This window comes from Rutidosis leptorrhynchoides, chromosome 1 (genome assembly GCF_046630445.1).
Source record: "Rutidosis leptorrhynchoides isolate AG116_Rl617_1_P2 chromosome 1, CSIRO_AGI_Rlap_v1, whole genome shotgun sequence".
Taxonomy (NCBI): domain Eukaryota; kingdom Viridiplantae; phylum Streptophyta; class Magnoliopsida; order Asterales; family Asteraceae; genus Rutidosis; species Rutidosis leptorrhynchoides.
The window spans coordinates 538,604,451-538,620,792 of NC_092333.1; the positions used below are offsets into that span (position 1 = coordinate 538,604,451).

The window sequence follows — 16,342 nt, forward strand, 5'->3', positions numbered from 1 at the left end:
TAACCGAGAGGCAATCGCCCCTCAAAAAGTAAAGCAGTTGACTAACCGGGTATCTCCAGGTTTCAAATAAAAACCATGGTGGTAGATTAATAAGCCACAACTTTAAGCTTATAAGGGACTTGAACTTTCAATATTTAGCAGATGTTGGATGAGTTGTTACAAACTACCCCACCAAAATCCTTGACGTCCTCGTCATGCCGAAACATAATCAATACCCAGAGAAGCTAATTGTCGTACGGCTGAAGGTTGGAAAAACCCCCTCAGAGAAGCTAATTGTTGGCAATACCAATTAGATCTCGGCCCTTGAATTCGAACATGCGCATACTCGTCGAGGATAAACAGGCCGCCTCCTCATATACCACTCAAGCAATTTCTCGGTGGTTTCTATATTGTTAATGTTATTTTATATTTTATTAACTAATATTAATTATACTATATACGTATTATTTATTGTCCGTATTATTATTTCATCATTGAAAATTATTCGATATATTTTTAGATTAGGTTTATTATTTATATAGCATCTTAGTTTACATAATAAAACCTTGAATACTTTGTTAAAGATATCGTATATTGCCCTTGTTTTGTTTTGATTGAGTAAGTTTTGTCATCTTATTGTTAGTGTTCAAACTTCGTCGCTGATTGCTTTAAATGTAAAAGAAATTGATATTTTATAAAATTTGTTAATGGACAATTATTATTATGGAAAGAAGACTAGTATTTTATGTTTAGCTTTAGAAAATTTGTCGTTAAAGATCTATTTGATAAAACTAGCATTTAACTAGAGTTCGTTTTGAGAAGTTATAGTTGAAGCTGTAGTTTAACTTTTTGTAAGGTGATGTTTCTTTTTTAAAATGTTTTTGTCTGATGTCTGTGAACCACAACTGTAGAGAAAATGTGGTCCGAATGTCTGTAGAGTGAACATTTAAAGTTGTTTATTATTTATGTCTGTCAAATACAATACATATATGCTTCGTATAAAATTATGCATTCCAGATTCTTATTTTTCATTTATTTTATTGATACAAATGTTAATAAATAATAATAATAATAAAAAAATAACATCACTTCCATTCACGGTTTACGATTTTCATACATACATAAATCCTAAATAAATAATTATTGTTATGATTTCATTGACTGTACAAAGATATGAAATCTAAGAGTGAATGACCAATATTATTACCCCATATCTTCATACTGTTCTTCATTTGAAAAATGAACATGAACAAGAGTTGAGGGTTCGCGCATTGCTGCTTTAAGGTTTATGCGATTTTAACGGTAGCTATTGATTTACACGGCACATTTTACTTCATGATTTTTGGGGCATACAAACTACAACGAAAAACAATTATATCTTACAAAAACGACAGTCATTTGTTGACATCCATAACACAAATGTTAACTACATACGATCATAGGAATAAATTTTAAAACTCTCTGAGTACCAAAGCAAGAGCGTATTGTATTACATAATTACCAACCGCTGCAGCAACCCATTAAAAAAACGAAAGACATAAGACATAAACACCACATTATCAAATCTCATAAAACTTAAACTTGATATCAGAAGTAATAAATCCACATTGAACAAAAAAAAAAACTAAAACCGGACCGATAATATTTGGTCCGGTCCTCGGTCCATGTTTTTGCTACTATGATGGTTGTTATGTGCACTATGGGCGAATTTTGACTCATTTACTTAAAAGCTATTTTCTCTCGCATCGTTTGTAGTTCTCGGTTCTTGTATCTCTTTTCTTGAAGAACCTTTTTGATGGCGCCGCTGCTTCTCCGGTTTCTAAGCACTTGGCTTGGAACACAACATCAAATGATCCATGTCCAACAACACGCTCAGACATGTAACTAATAGTCTGACGCAAAACAAACACAATCGCATTACTACCAATGCACATATATTAAAATATCAATCCACGAAAAGAATCTGCAAAATCTGCATTACAAGTAAATTGTACTATGCAACTATATGTTAATGTATGACCAAAACATTTATGCTTTAAATGACCTAAAACAGTATGACCATTTTTATTTATTTATATTTTTTGGTTTTTTTTCACCCCTACTAAAAGAGTACCTATTTTTTACACCTTACCAAATAACTACTTTTTGACACTTTATTAAAAAGTGTCGATTTTGGCACCAAAAGACATTCCATTTTGTTTATTCCAGTTGATGCAACAGTTGCAACAATCTTGTAATCGTACAGTTTATTACCATACAAATAGTCAACAAAAGTCAACAAATCACCATAATTCACCATAATCAAACATGCTCAAAGAAAACCTTTTCAGTTTATGTCCATTTCAGTTTATGATCAAGTGAGGACATTTTTCTCCCAAATGGTCATTTGAGCAATGTTTTGACCCAAATAGTCAATTGACTACTGTTTTGACCCGAATGATCAACATTGGTCAACAGATTCAGTTTTTTATATTATTTATTATATTATGTAACATTATAATAGCAAAACAGAGTATAAATTGGTGAACACTTCCTCGCTGAATGAACACACTTCTATCATCCAAGTTTTTGCCATCCAGAGTATATGTATTCTCTTGTCATCCAAGTTTTTGCCTAGCATGCACACACTTCTGAATTAGCACAAAATAAACAGCCAAAAGTATATATAATTCAAGGTTGTGGCTTTATATACCAAACATTTTTCTTAGCAGCTAGCATAATATTGATTATCAAAGTAATCTTTTTATATAAGTAACCAAATACTACTCGGCACTCGTCTAATAGTTTTAATGTTATACACTAAAAAGCATACCTAAAAAAAAGAAGCAAATTAATCGTACCACTTTAGGCGTCTTCATCAACGGATTTAAAGCGCCACAAATACTGGAAACCAATATGTTTAAATAATTATTTACAAAAAACATACGCATTTAAATAGTTTGAATGTATATTTTTGACAAAAAAATAATATACCTGGACAGTTATGACAACCTTGTGTTGAATTTTTTCTCAAGTTTACGATGAATACAGAAATGATAAAATGCAGAAACCATGGTAATTAAATTGCAGGCTCAGTTTTGTACCAATAATAAGTCCAATTGTTAAACAAACTTCTTAAAACAAAAGATTCAGACAAACACATGTACTAAAAAATCGGGTTCAGTTACGTCGGTAAGTTCTATTAACAGAACACGGTGCACCATGGCTGCAACCTATAGGTTGCCTCGCCACAACATGGCTACAGCCTATAGGTTTCCTCGCCGATACATGGCTGCTACCTATAGGCTGCCCCGCCAATGTACAAAATGCATGACATGTAAATCATCACAGCCCTTAATTTCAAAAACAATTCCAGGCGACTAATTGTGCTAAAAAATCGTGCACAAAAATAATGGAGACATAAGCTGTTTGGTCGTGATTCCATTGCTTCCTCACTTTTCCTACTAATAAATAATAATAATCACCAACAAAAAACCATTAAATCAAAAAAACATATCATATTCAAGTTATTAGATGATGGATCCGTTCATTCTCCAACTGGTCAGTCTATTTTCAGACAAAAAAAGAATCTCTTTGACCTCTATTTATAAATAAATGAATAAATGATAAGTTATATACAAACTTTAACCATATTTTTTTTATACCAAATGAGTTTTAAATTTTAATAAGGTTAAATACCAAACGTAACAATGTTAATATGGTGTTGCTACTCAACTGTACTTATGGAAGTAAATAAAGCATCAACTTTTAATTTCATCTTTAACTTGACTCCAACACATGATATTAAAAGACATTTGAATAACTAAATGAAAAAACAACTTGAAATTACATACCATGTGAACATACTATGTGCTGCTGATTTTGAAAGTAACCATTTTGAACATATGAATTACACATTTTGATTCAACCTGTATCAAAAGTCCAAGGATCCAAATGAATATATGGTTAAGAAACAATAAAATTAGTCACGTAAAAAAATGTTACATATATGAAGAATTTGTGCATATACGTACCTGAACTGGCGACAATGATACAGAATTAGAATCTCTCCAGCAAACAAATCACCCAATTAGTATGAATGTTTTACCTTCAGCATCAAATCTGCAAAATTGTTGGTAAGAGCAGAATCGAATAGCTACATATACTCCAAAAATACAAGTTTAAGGCTTGAAACCCTAAAGGTCACCAAACAAACCATCACTATAACATATTATGTATATTAGTATATGAAATATGCATTAATTAATATAATTTGACCTTATTCAAACTAAATAAAAGGCAATACAGTTGAAATGCATCACTCCACCAGATCCGAAAAACAATTTTACCGAAATAAAATATGCAAAGTCAAATTAAAGTTAATCTCATATATATACAGCCTATAGATACAAATAAAAACCTATTTCAGATTGTAAATCAAAAACCCTAATCATACCTTGGTAACAGGAATGTAAAGATCTTTGATTTACACTACTGATCCTCAATTCAAGTTAACAAATAAACACACATTGCGATTATACTATGTGAATTCAAGTAATCAAGTGGTGTAAACCAAAACATGAACGGAAAAAAGGGATTAGTAAAAGAAATAACATAAAGTGAATCGATTGAAGATTTAGTAATAAAATTATGGTTTAGGTAACCTGAATCATCATCTGTATTGTCGGCGTTGCCGGTGCCGTCCAACCGTTGTCAATCGAAGACATTGATAAAATCAAGCTACGAAATTGATATTGATTGAATTTTTTTTTTTTATGAATGTAGCGGAGATTGATTGGAGATGAAGATAAAATCAAGTGACACAATTGTCGAAGGGGTATGGGATGAACGTCAAAGGTATGGGATGTAAGGAATGGGCTATAAGGTGTAATTGGTTCACGCTATCTATATGATGTATGTCATTTAATTAAAAAAAGACCGGACAAAAAAAAACCGGTTTCCCTTTTTATTTTTATTTTTTTTACTTAAAAACCCAAAGTGTGTGAAAGTGGTGTGTGTAAATGGTGAATAGTAGGGTTTGTGAGAGGAAGGGTGCCAAGTGGACCAATGGGAAGCCAAAAAACACACTTGCTATTAGTATGTGTATAATAACTTTTGTATATTAATTTTTGTAGTATAAATATGCATACAATTGTAAGCATACGAGGCACCCATTCTTACATTATATATAAGTCTTATTCTTTACTCTCCACTCAAATCTTATATAATAAGAAGTTTGTAGTTAATTAGGCCACTAAAAATAGTTATAAACTACTCAATTGTAACAATTATACATTATTCCATTATTCATCTATTTCACTATATCTTCTTTTTATGCATTTATTCACTAAAATTTTAGAACTATATCTATCAAACAAGCTAAAATTTCAAGCATAATAAGTTTAATCACGTCCAAAATTAAAACGGAGCGTGACATAAAATGAAAGGACTATGGGGTTGTTACCTTTTTCCTGAATTTGCATGTGTTTATATTTGTCTGTTAATAAAAAGGGTTGTCTGATTTTATATCTAATAGAAACAAACTAATTTTCAGATTACGTGCAGATTAAGTGACAATAATTGAATTAAGAGATGTATACAACAACAACAACAACAACAACTACTACAATATCCAATCTCGTACATGCGAAGTATGGAGGAGGTGAGATGTAGAAAATCCTTCATCTACCCTAAAATAGTTGGAAAGTCATTTCTCTAACCACGAGTCAAGAAAGAATTCTTCACCCACAGGAAGAGAAAGTCATCTCTCTCTCTACTACAGGGTAGAGAGATTGCTTCCACGAGGACCTTCGGCTATATATTTTCACGAAAAATACAAATGACCTTCGGCTATATAAAGAAAAATACAAAATAAAAATAAAAGTACAAATGACACGCCATGAAAATTGTGGAATCAAATTTTCACGAGTTTTAAAGCCAGCCTGCAAATCAATTTAAGCTCTAAGCGGCCGTCAAGACGCCAATAAATCGACGATTACTGTTGCCTCGATTGATAGAGCGAAAAGGCATTGAACACAGAAACTCGAAAGGTGTGCCGGGTGGAAGTTGTTGCGCAAATTAAAAGCTGTACAGAAATAAATTATTAAGTGGAAAGTAAAAAGATACTCCCTCCGTTCATGTCCAGTATTCATTTTCGGACTGTCTCAAATTAATTGTCCATTTCTAAAAATGAAAAGTAAATTTTATGAAGTTTACAATATTGTCTCTAATAAATTAGTTAAATTACAAAAATTAGGGGGTTTTTTAATTAATTGATTAAAGGTAAAACTGTAAAGTTAAAAAAAGTACATAAAAATTATAGTGTAATAATGAAATTTTTTAAACTTTTATTTATTTTTTTTATTTATTTTTTGACAATGAATCTGAGTGGGAGTATTTTAGAAGTATTGTAGATAAGGAGAATCATTACAATCACTAGGTAGCTAATAGCTATGCATTAAATTGCATGTGTCTTTTCCAGTATCGAAAGTGACGCACATGACGATAACCATTTACACACGTGCTTTTTACATCGAGTCATATTCTTACCGCGTAAAAACATTCAATCCAAATACTCGCCTTAAAATACAACATTTCTCAGTTACATAAAAATTAAACTTTTCTATATTTGTTGTATTTATATTTTATATTTTATATTTATATTTATATCATACGTGTAAGCATATCTATCCCTCGGAAGTTTTATAGAATGCAGTCCTTTTACTTTTTAAAAAAATGTCACATTTTTTTACTTTTTAAAATTTAGCACTATTGGAGATGTATATTATATTATATTTATATGTATATTAATACTAATAAAATATAGAATTTTTCATCCTTTAAAGTGCATGAAATATTTGTATATAGCGGTTACTGACTTTAAAGTGTTGAATATTTAATTTTACAGATTTTTATGGACTTTAACAACAGTCTTAAAAAGTAGCGTCAGAAAAATTTGAAAAGTAATTGGTATTTAAATAGCTTGCTTTTCTTTTAAAAATTAATATTTCAAGATTTTGTAAATGAACTATGCTACACTTAAGATTAAATTATAAGGGAGAAGCAAATGAGAAGATACTATAAAAACTCAGGTGGCTCGTCCACATATTAATCGTACATAAAAAATATTCACTCTCTCAAATTTATTATTTTTAAATATATAACACGTACTCAGTTTAAAAAAATTATTACTACATTATATATCTTTTCAATTTATAGTTTTATCTTCTTATTTTCACTTTTATATATATATATATATATATATATATATATATATATATATATATATATATATATATATATATATATATATATATATATATATATATATATATATATAGGGGCAGGAACAAAGGGGAAGTAACCAATCGGGGCCAAAGCGGGGGAAGCAAAATTTTTTTTTTTTCGTTTTTTTGGAATTCTTTTTTTCCGGCATCAAGATCACACGAAAATATGAACATTTAGAAGAGACACTTCGTGATGAATGTCATTATTTAGGTGAGAAAACGATCGAAAAAAATAACATTCAAGATAATATTGTTCGTGAAGAATATGAACGTTTTTTTTCTTCATGTTTTGTGAAGTAAAATTTAGCCCTATTTAGAGTTTAGGGTTTAGGGTTTGGTGTTTTGGGTTTATGGAATAAACCCAAAATACCAAACCCTAAACCCTAAACCCTAAACCGTTCGTGTTAAAAACTCAATCTAAATCCTAAATCTAAACCCTAAATCTAAACCCTAAACCCTAAATTTCTAAAACCTAATATCTAAACCCTATAAACCCTAATATCGAAACCCTAATATCTAAACCCCAATAGCTAAAACCTCAACATATGCTCGAAAAACACGATAATTGTTATATATTACTTCTTCGAGCGTTTTCTCGCCAAAATAAAAACATTTATCACAAAGTGTCTCTACTAAATGTTCATATTTTCATCTCATCTATAATGTTCGTGAACAAAGTTTTTTCAAAAAACGAAAAAAAAAAAAATTTTGCTTCTCCCCGCTTCCCCCCGATTGGTTACTTCCCTCTTGATCCTAAAAAAATGGTGTAAGCGGAAGGGAAGGGGTGAATCCTCGATCCTAGCTAGTTTGATCTGTCGAAGTAAGGTTCCCGGTTGGCTTTATATATATATATATATATATATATATATATATATATATATATATATATATATATATATATATATATATGTTATAATAATAATAATAATATAGATATGGATAGTCAATTTTGGTGTATACATATAGTCAATTTTGGTACACAAAGTATGTATTTTTATATTGAGATTTTAGGCTATAAATACTCATGAATGCAAGCATTAAACTTGCACCATTTCTCACACTTACAAAGTGTTTCTTTCTTTCTCTCCATTATCATCTTTGTTCTTACACTTCATTATTAGTATTCTAAATCAAGAATCAAATCACTAAAGGTAGTTATAAGCCTACTGAATTATAACATCAAGAATCAAACCACTAAAGGTAGTTATAAGCCTACTGAATTATAACATCAAGAATCAAACCACTAAAGGTAGTTATAAGCCTACTGAATTATAACACGTTATCAGCACGATAATCTTAATACTAAATATGGTTGGCTCTGCCACCAAAATGATATATGGTCGGTTATACCACCAAAATGATATATGGTCGGTTATACCACCAAAATGATATATGGTCGGTTATACCACCAGAATGATATAGGTCGGTTATACCACCTGAAAAAAATATATGGTCGACACTGTCGCCAAATTTTCATTTATGTTTACTAATATTTATATTTTTGTTATATAACATTTATTTATGATTGCTTACACATGGTCGACACTGTCACCTACTTATCATTTATGTTATATTAAATTTATGTTTAATGTTTATATACTTATGAATATAAATTGACTCTAATTTATCATAATGTTTGTTTTAATTTTTGATAATAGAAAATGTCGAATCTGGAAAAGCTTAAATTTACTCCTTTAGAATCAACTGGAAACAACTACATGCCATGGGTTATAAAAGTAAAAATGCATCTTAAATCAATGGGCATTCTTGAAACCATAAATGAAAACAACACTTGTTCTGAAAAATAACAAGCTACGGCATGTTGCTTTATTCATCAACATATTGATGAATGCTTACAAAATAATTATGTGACTGTAGAAGATCCCCATGTTTTATGGGAAGGTCTCAAAAGCAGATTCAATAATCAAAGAGAAATTTTACTTCCAGCTGCAATGGAACAATGGAGAACATTAAGGTTCCAAGACTTTAAGAAAGTAAATGAATACAGCTCAGCTCTGTATAATACATGTTCACAACTTAAATTCTGTGGACATGAAATTAGTGATGCAGACATGATGGAGAAAACTTTCTCCACAATGAATGCTGCAAACATCACAGTGCAAAGAAATTTGAGAATGCTAAAGTTCAAAACATATCCTGAACTTAATTCATATCTCTTAGTTGCAGAGCAAAATGATGAGCTATTAATGAAAAATCAGCAATCCCGTCCAACTGGTACACTTGCAATCCCTGAAGCAAATACTGCAAATAATTATAAACAGGGACAAGGACGCGGGCAAGGTCGTGGTTATAATAACCATCACCATCATCATGCCAAAAGCCATAACTATGGTAGAAACCATCCTTATGGTAATGGTAATGGGCGTGGACGTGGTCGTGGTCGTGGCCGTGGTGGTCAAAGAAATAGTAATCCACGAAAATATAAATATCAACCACAAAACAAGCCCATTAAACAAGATGTTGAAGAAAATTCTTCTAAAAATTCTGAAGAATCTTGCTACAGATGTGGTAGAATGGGCCACTGGGCTAATACTTGCCGAACATCTAAACATCTTGTTAAGATGTATCAGGATTCGCTGAAAGGTAAAGAAAAGGAAGTAAATTTTGTGGATAATATTGATCCAACAGTCACTGAGAAACCATCTGATTTATATGAAGATTTCTTGAATGTTTAAGTTGTGTGTCTTTTGAAAAATAAACGATTTAATATCGTCTGTCTTTGTCATTATGTTTGCTAAATGTTTCAGTACTATCTATTTGCGTTTAAAATATTGTGTAATATTAATGTACTCACTATTTATTTCTTATATATGAAGTTCAATATGAATTTTGCTGGAATACAACATCAATCAAGTGGTGGAGATCTCTGTATAGCAGACAGTGGAACTACACACACTATACTTAAATCCGAGAAATATTTTATTGATCTAAAACCAACGGAAGGAACTATACATACAATATCAGGACCTGCTAACTTGATAAAAGGGATAGGAAAGGCAAATTTCATACTACCAAATGGTACAAAATTTTTAATAAATGATGCCTTATTTTCTCCCAAGTCAAGCAGAAATTTATTGAGTTTCTCCGACATATACCTTAACGGGTATGATTATCAGTCAGTGACAACAGAAAATGAGAAATATTTAAGTATCACTGACAAGAGTCATGTGGTTGAAAAACTGCCAAGACTTAGTTCTGGATTACATTATACACATATAAATGTACCAGAAATACATATGGTAGTTAACGAAAAATATATTGATCCTGGTGTATTCAGTTTATGGCATAACAGATTAGGCCATCCAGGATCAACAATGATGAAAAGGATTATTGAATGTACTCATGGACATCCACTAAAGGATAGAAAAATCCATCATGATACAATGGTTCCATGTACATCTTGCTCTCTTGGAAAATTGATAACTAGACCCTCACCACTTAAGGTTGAGAAAGAATCACCAATGTTTCTTGAAAGAATTCAAGGTGATATATGTGGACCAATTCATCCACCATGTGGACCATTTAGATATTTCATGGTTCTAATAGACGCATCTAGCAGATGGTCTCATGTTTGTCTGTTATCAAGCCGTAATGTGGCATTTGCAAAATTTCTTGCCCAAATTATTAAATTGAGAGCTCATTTTCCTGATTACACCATTAAAAGGGTGAGACTTGATAATGCTGGTGAATTTACATCTCAAGCATTTAATGACTATTGCATGTCTATAGGAATTGTTGTTGAACATTCTGTTGCTCATGTGCATACACAAAATGGTTTAGCCGAGTCATTGATTAAACGTTTACAGTTAATCGCTAGACCATTGATAATGAGAACAAAACTCCCTGTATCTATATGGGGTCATGCAATTTTACATGCTGCTGCATTGATTCGCATCAGACCAAGTGCAAGTCATAAATATTCCCCCCTACAACTTGCTTTTGGTCAAGAGCCAAATATTTCCCATCTTAGAACATTTGGTTGTGCAGTGTATGTTCCAATTGCGACACCACAACGTACAAAAATGGGTCCTCAAAGGAGGTTGGGAATATATGTTGGATATGAAACATCTTCAATATTAAGGTATATTGAACCTATGACAGGTGACGTTTTTACAGCACGTTTTTGCTGATTGTCATTTTAATGAAACATTGTTCCCTAGATTAGGGGGAGAAATGAAAAATAAAGAAAATGATGTTTCATGGTGTGAACCTCAATTAAAGTATCTTGATCCTCGCACAAAAGAATGCGAGACAGAAGTTCAAAAGATAATGCATATACAAGAACTTGCAAATCAATTGCCTGATGCATTTACAGATACAAAAACGGTGACAAAATCATATATACCAGCAGTAAATACTCCAGCTCGAATTGAAATTCCAAAAGCTGGCAATAACGTCACTCATGAATCTTTGCCACGTCAGAAACGTGGAAGACCAATCGGTTCAAAGGATAAAAATCCTCGAAAAAGAAAATCAGCTGATAATGAAGTAAAAGAAAGTGTTCAAGAAGAACCACAAATCAGTACTCCTACTGCAGAGGAGATTGATGATGTCAATACAGAAATTGCAATCAATTATGCATATTCAAAAATATTATGGAACCGAAATGAAATGAAAAATCTTGATGAGAAATTTTCATTTAATGTTGCATATGACATCATGAATAATGATGATGATCCAGAACCAACATCTATGGTTGAATGTCAAAATAGACATGATTGGGCTCAATGGAAAGAAGCAATACGAGCTGAATTAGAATCACTCAATAAAAGAAAAGTTTTCGGATCCATCATTCTCACTCCTAAAGATATGAAACCTGTAGGATACAGATGGATTTTTGTCCGAAAAAGAAATGAGAAAAATGAAGTTACAAGGTATAAAGCTAGACTTGTAGCTCAAGGTTTTTCTCAAAGACCGGGAATTGATTATGAAGAAACTTATTCTCCTGTTATGGATGCAATTACTTTTAGGTACTTAATCAGTCTGGCAGTTTCTAAAAATTTAGAAATGCATCTCATGGATGTTGTGACTGCTTATCTATATGGATCACTTGATAGTGATATATATATGAAGATACCTGAAGGATTTAAGGTACCAGAAGCATCAAATGCAAAACCCAAAGAAATGTATTCGATTAAATTACAAAGATCTTTATATGGGTTAAAACAATCGGGACGTATGTGGTATAACCGATTAAGTGATTACTTGATAAGCAAAGGGTATACAAATAATCTTACTTGCCCTTGTGTTTTCATTAAGAAAACAACATCCGGATATGTGATCATAGCTGTTTATGTTGATGATCTTAACATCATAGGTACAAATAAAGAGATCCATGAAGCCATTCAACTTCTAAAGAAAGAATTTGAAATGAAAGATCTCGGAAAAACCAAGTATTGCCTTGGTTTACAAATTGAGCATATGCCTAATGGTTTACTTGTACATCAAACAACATATACTGAAAAGATTTTGAAACGTTTCAATATGGACAAGGCAAAACCATTAAGTACTCCTATGGTTGTTAGATCACTCAATGTTGAAGCTGATCCATTTCGTCCATGTGAAGATCAAGAAGACATTCTTGGACCAGAAGTACCATATCTTAGTGCAATTGGAGCTCTTATGTATCTTACAAATTGTACAAGACCTGACATTTCTTTTGCAGTTAATTTGTTGGCAAGGTTCAGCTCTGCTCCTACCAAAAGACACTGGAATGGGATCAAACACATATTTCGATACCTTCGAGGAACTACTGATTTAGGATTATTTTATTCTAACGAATCAAAACAAGATTTGGTTGGTTATGCAGATGCAGGTTATTTATCTGATCCACATAAAGCTAAATCTCAAACTGGATATGTATTCCTAAATGGAGGTACTGCAATATCATGGCGTTCTCAAAAACAAACACTTGTTGCTACATCGTCAAATCATGCCGAAGTGATTGCATTACATGAAGCTACTCGAGAATGTTTTTGGTTGAGATCAATGACACAACTCATTACTGATTCTTGTGGACTAGAACGCGATAAAAGTCCAACAACTATCTATGAAGATAATGCAGCTTGCATAGCACAGATGAAAGAAGGGTATATCAAAAGTGACCGAACAAAACACATACCACCTAGATTCTTCTCATACACTCAAAATCTCATTAAGGACAACCAGATTGAAATGAGATATGTGCAATCTAGCAAAAACTCTGCTGATCTTTTCACGAAAGCACTTCCAACTGCTATTTTCAGAACACACGTTCATAACATTGGCATGAGACATGTTCAAAAGATGTAACAGCTGAAGCGATGTCTACTTGAGGGGGAGTCAACTCCATGCTGCACTCTTTTTCCCTTAGCTAAAGTTTTTTCCCACTGGGTTTTCTTTAGCAAGGTTTTTAACGAGGCAGTAATTTATAGTTGATCTTCAACAAAATAAAATTGCTATCCAAGGGGGAGTGTTATAATAATAATAATAATATAGATATGGATAGTCAATTTTGGTGTATACATATAGTCAATTTTGGTACACAAAGTATGTATTTTTATATTGAGATTTTAGGCTATAAATACTCATGAATGCAAGCATTAAACTTGCACCATTTCTCACACTTACAAAGTGTTTCTTTCTTTCTCTCCATTATCATCTTTGTTCTTACACTTCATTATTAGTATTCTAAATCAAGAATCAAATCACTAAAGGTAGTTATAAGCCTACTGAATTATAACATCAAGAATCAAACCACTAAAGGTAGTTATAAGCCTACTGAATTATAACATCAAGAATCAAACCACTAAAGGTAGTTATAAGCCTACTGAATTATAACAATATATATATATATATATATATATATATATATATATATATATATATATATATATATATATATATATATATATATATATATATTAAGAATATAAAATTTATTTACTTCTTTATTTTGGTTTATTCGTAGAAACAAAATTTTGGATGTTAAAAAAATACACTAAATAAAATAATTGAAATTAAGACATTAACTCTAAAAAAAAATCTATAGCATTCAATTCGTGAGTTTCTGTGATCAACGCGTCCTGTTGACTCTCTGGTCATTTTCAGTCCACTATTTCGTCTTCTTTTGCGCAGACCTCTAACAAACACTCTTTACAAACACATATAAATAACATCTTCCATCTTATTAATTCAACTAACCAGCAGCTTTTAACAAAAACCAACAATTTATATTACTAACCTTATCTGATCCAACTTGTATTACAAAATGAGTGATCATGATCAGTGTTCAATACATGAGCCAAAATACAAAGGCGTTCGAAAGCGTAAATGGGGGAAATGGGTGTGCGAGATTCGATTACCAAATAGTCGTGAGCGTATTTGGTTGGGCTCATATGACTGTCCCAAAAAAGCTGCAAGAGCTTTCGATGCTGCAGCTTATTGTCTACGTGGCAGTTCAGCGAAGTTAAACTTCCCTGACCAGCCGCCTAATATTCCTGGAGGGAGAAACTTTTCTCCCTCCGAAATTCAGGCGGCTGCTACTCAATTTGCCAACTCACCTCAATTTTGTTCACAACAATGCTCAGAGACGCCGTCATCTGACTCGGTGTCTGACACGGTTCCCACGGAGATGCACGCCTCCTCTAATAATTACATGTTATACGACGACCACAATAATGTGACAGAGTATGGGATATTTCCCGGTTTTGATGATTATTTCATGCGGCCGCCACCGATTGAGTCTCCCCAGTATTCTGAGTACGAAGAGGATAATTCAAGCTATTTCTCGCAAGACACATCTTATAACCTTTGGAGCTTTTAAGTTTTAATCATGGTTACAACTAATCATATATATGTGATATGATGATATACGCATATACATATACATACATAAATTTATATACGTATCTGAAAAAGTCAGAAGTCTCCAGATTTTTTGTTGCTGGAGCTGATGACAATTAAATATTGAGCCATAGTGGACGGGCTTATGGCGGTAGATTAACCGTTTATTTTTGCATACGGCTAATCTCATTTTATATATTACCAATAAGCTTGTACGGAGTATCATATATCTTTCATGTGTACGTATACAATAACTTATATATAGAATCTTCATCTTTAGTTACTTAAAAAGCCGGGTGTACCATGCATATCTTGAATAGATATTGTGGCATTATTACGCTATTGTAATACGAAGATATATACTAATTTGTAGCGAGCGGTCGGCTTACGTTTGTAGTTTTGAGTTGCACTCAGTAGAGTGTGTGGTTAATGTGTGGTGCCTTGACTCTATTGTGTGAGTCTTTTGTTGTTTAGGCATTTGGGGGTAATAGGGTCGTTAAACTCGCTTGAGTGAGACCCATAGACGTTGGTTGTGACAGTGTCCTAGCGTGGAATAATTATACGTGTATGTATATTGTGTATTTACTGGTGTGGATGCGATGTGGGTTTAAAGTTCGAGCGTTTTATACCACATCGTGTTGGCATGTGATATGGGTTTAAGTTCGGGCGTTCGATACCATATCACCATATGTGCGTGGGCGTGACAGGTGGGTGTGATCGATTTATTCGGTCGCTTTACGGCAAGTGCGGGCGACCACTTTAGGGGTTTGTGTTACAAGGCGTATGTACACTTTCGGTCATTGTGCGAGTACCGACGGTCATTGTGTGTGACGACTCGGAAATTTTCGACCAAATTTAAACTCAATCTTTTAATGATTCCGACGCGATAAGCAAATTCTGTAAAGTTGAGTCTAAAAAAAAAAAATTTGGAACTATATTCTATAAAATCAATTACCCTTTGACCATGCCCGACGATTCACGAATAAGTTGTCTGTAAATAAAAATGTAACTATATATATATATATATATATATATATATATATATATATATATATATATATATATATATATATATATATATATATATATATATATAAGTATATATAATAATTACAAATAGTAAAATATAATTTAACATTTGAATTAAAAATGTAAGATAAGTTACAAAATAGTTATGTTGTAATTCAAAATGAACCTATATGATTTCTACGTAATATTATGATATGTATATTGTAATATATACATATATATAT

The 16,342-nt window shown here is 32.0% G+C and overlaps 1 protein-coding gene and 1 long non-coding RNA gene across 4 annotated transcripts; one reads left to right on the top strand and one right to left on the bottom strand.

The window, feature by feature from the left end:
* Positions 1-1,443: 1,443 nt before the first annotated feature.
* LOC139877943 (uncharacterized) lies at positions 1,444-4,814 on the bottom strand. 3 transcript variants are annotated; one of them, XR_011768857.1, is made up of 5 exons: positions 4,623-4,814; positions 3,993-4,080; positions 2,953-3,887; positions 2,792-2,862; positions 1,444-2,592 (listed from the first exon to the last, which is right to left on the bottom strand). It is a non-coding gene; the product is annotated as an uncharacterized lncRNA (long non-coding RNA). The 3 variants fall into 3 exon arrangements; XR_011768851.1 differs by having other exon boundaries at positions 2,820-3,887; XR_011768845.1 differs by having other exon boundaries at positions 2,792-3,887.
* A 9,664-nt stretch (positions 4,815-14,478) lies between these two features.
* On the top strand, positions 14,479-15,170 carry LOC139877964 (ethylene-responsive transcription factor ERF017-like). Its single transcript, XM_071865342.1, has one exon. The coding sequence runs from the start codon at positions 14,515-14,517 to the stop codon at positions 15,067-15,069; it is 555 nt and encodes a 184-aa protein (XP_071721443.1). The 5' UTR covers positions 14,479-14,514; the 3' UTR covers positions 15,070-15,170.
* Positions 15,171-16,342: the final 1,172 nt, after the last annotated feature.

Bases quoted from the DNA above. Each gene is read 5' to 3' on its own strand.
- LOC139877964 (XM_071865342.1), top strand. From the start codon at position 14,515: ATGAGTGATCATGATCAGTGTTCAATACATGAGCCAAAATACAAAGGC.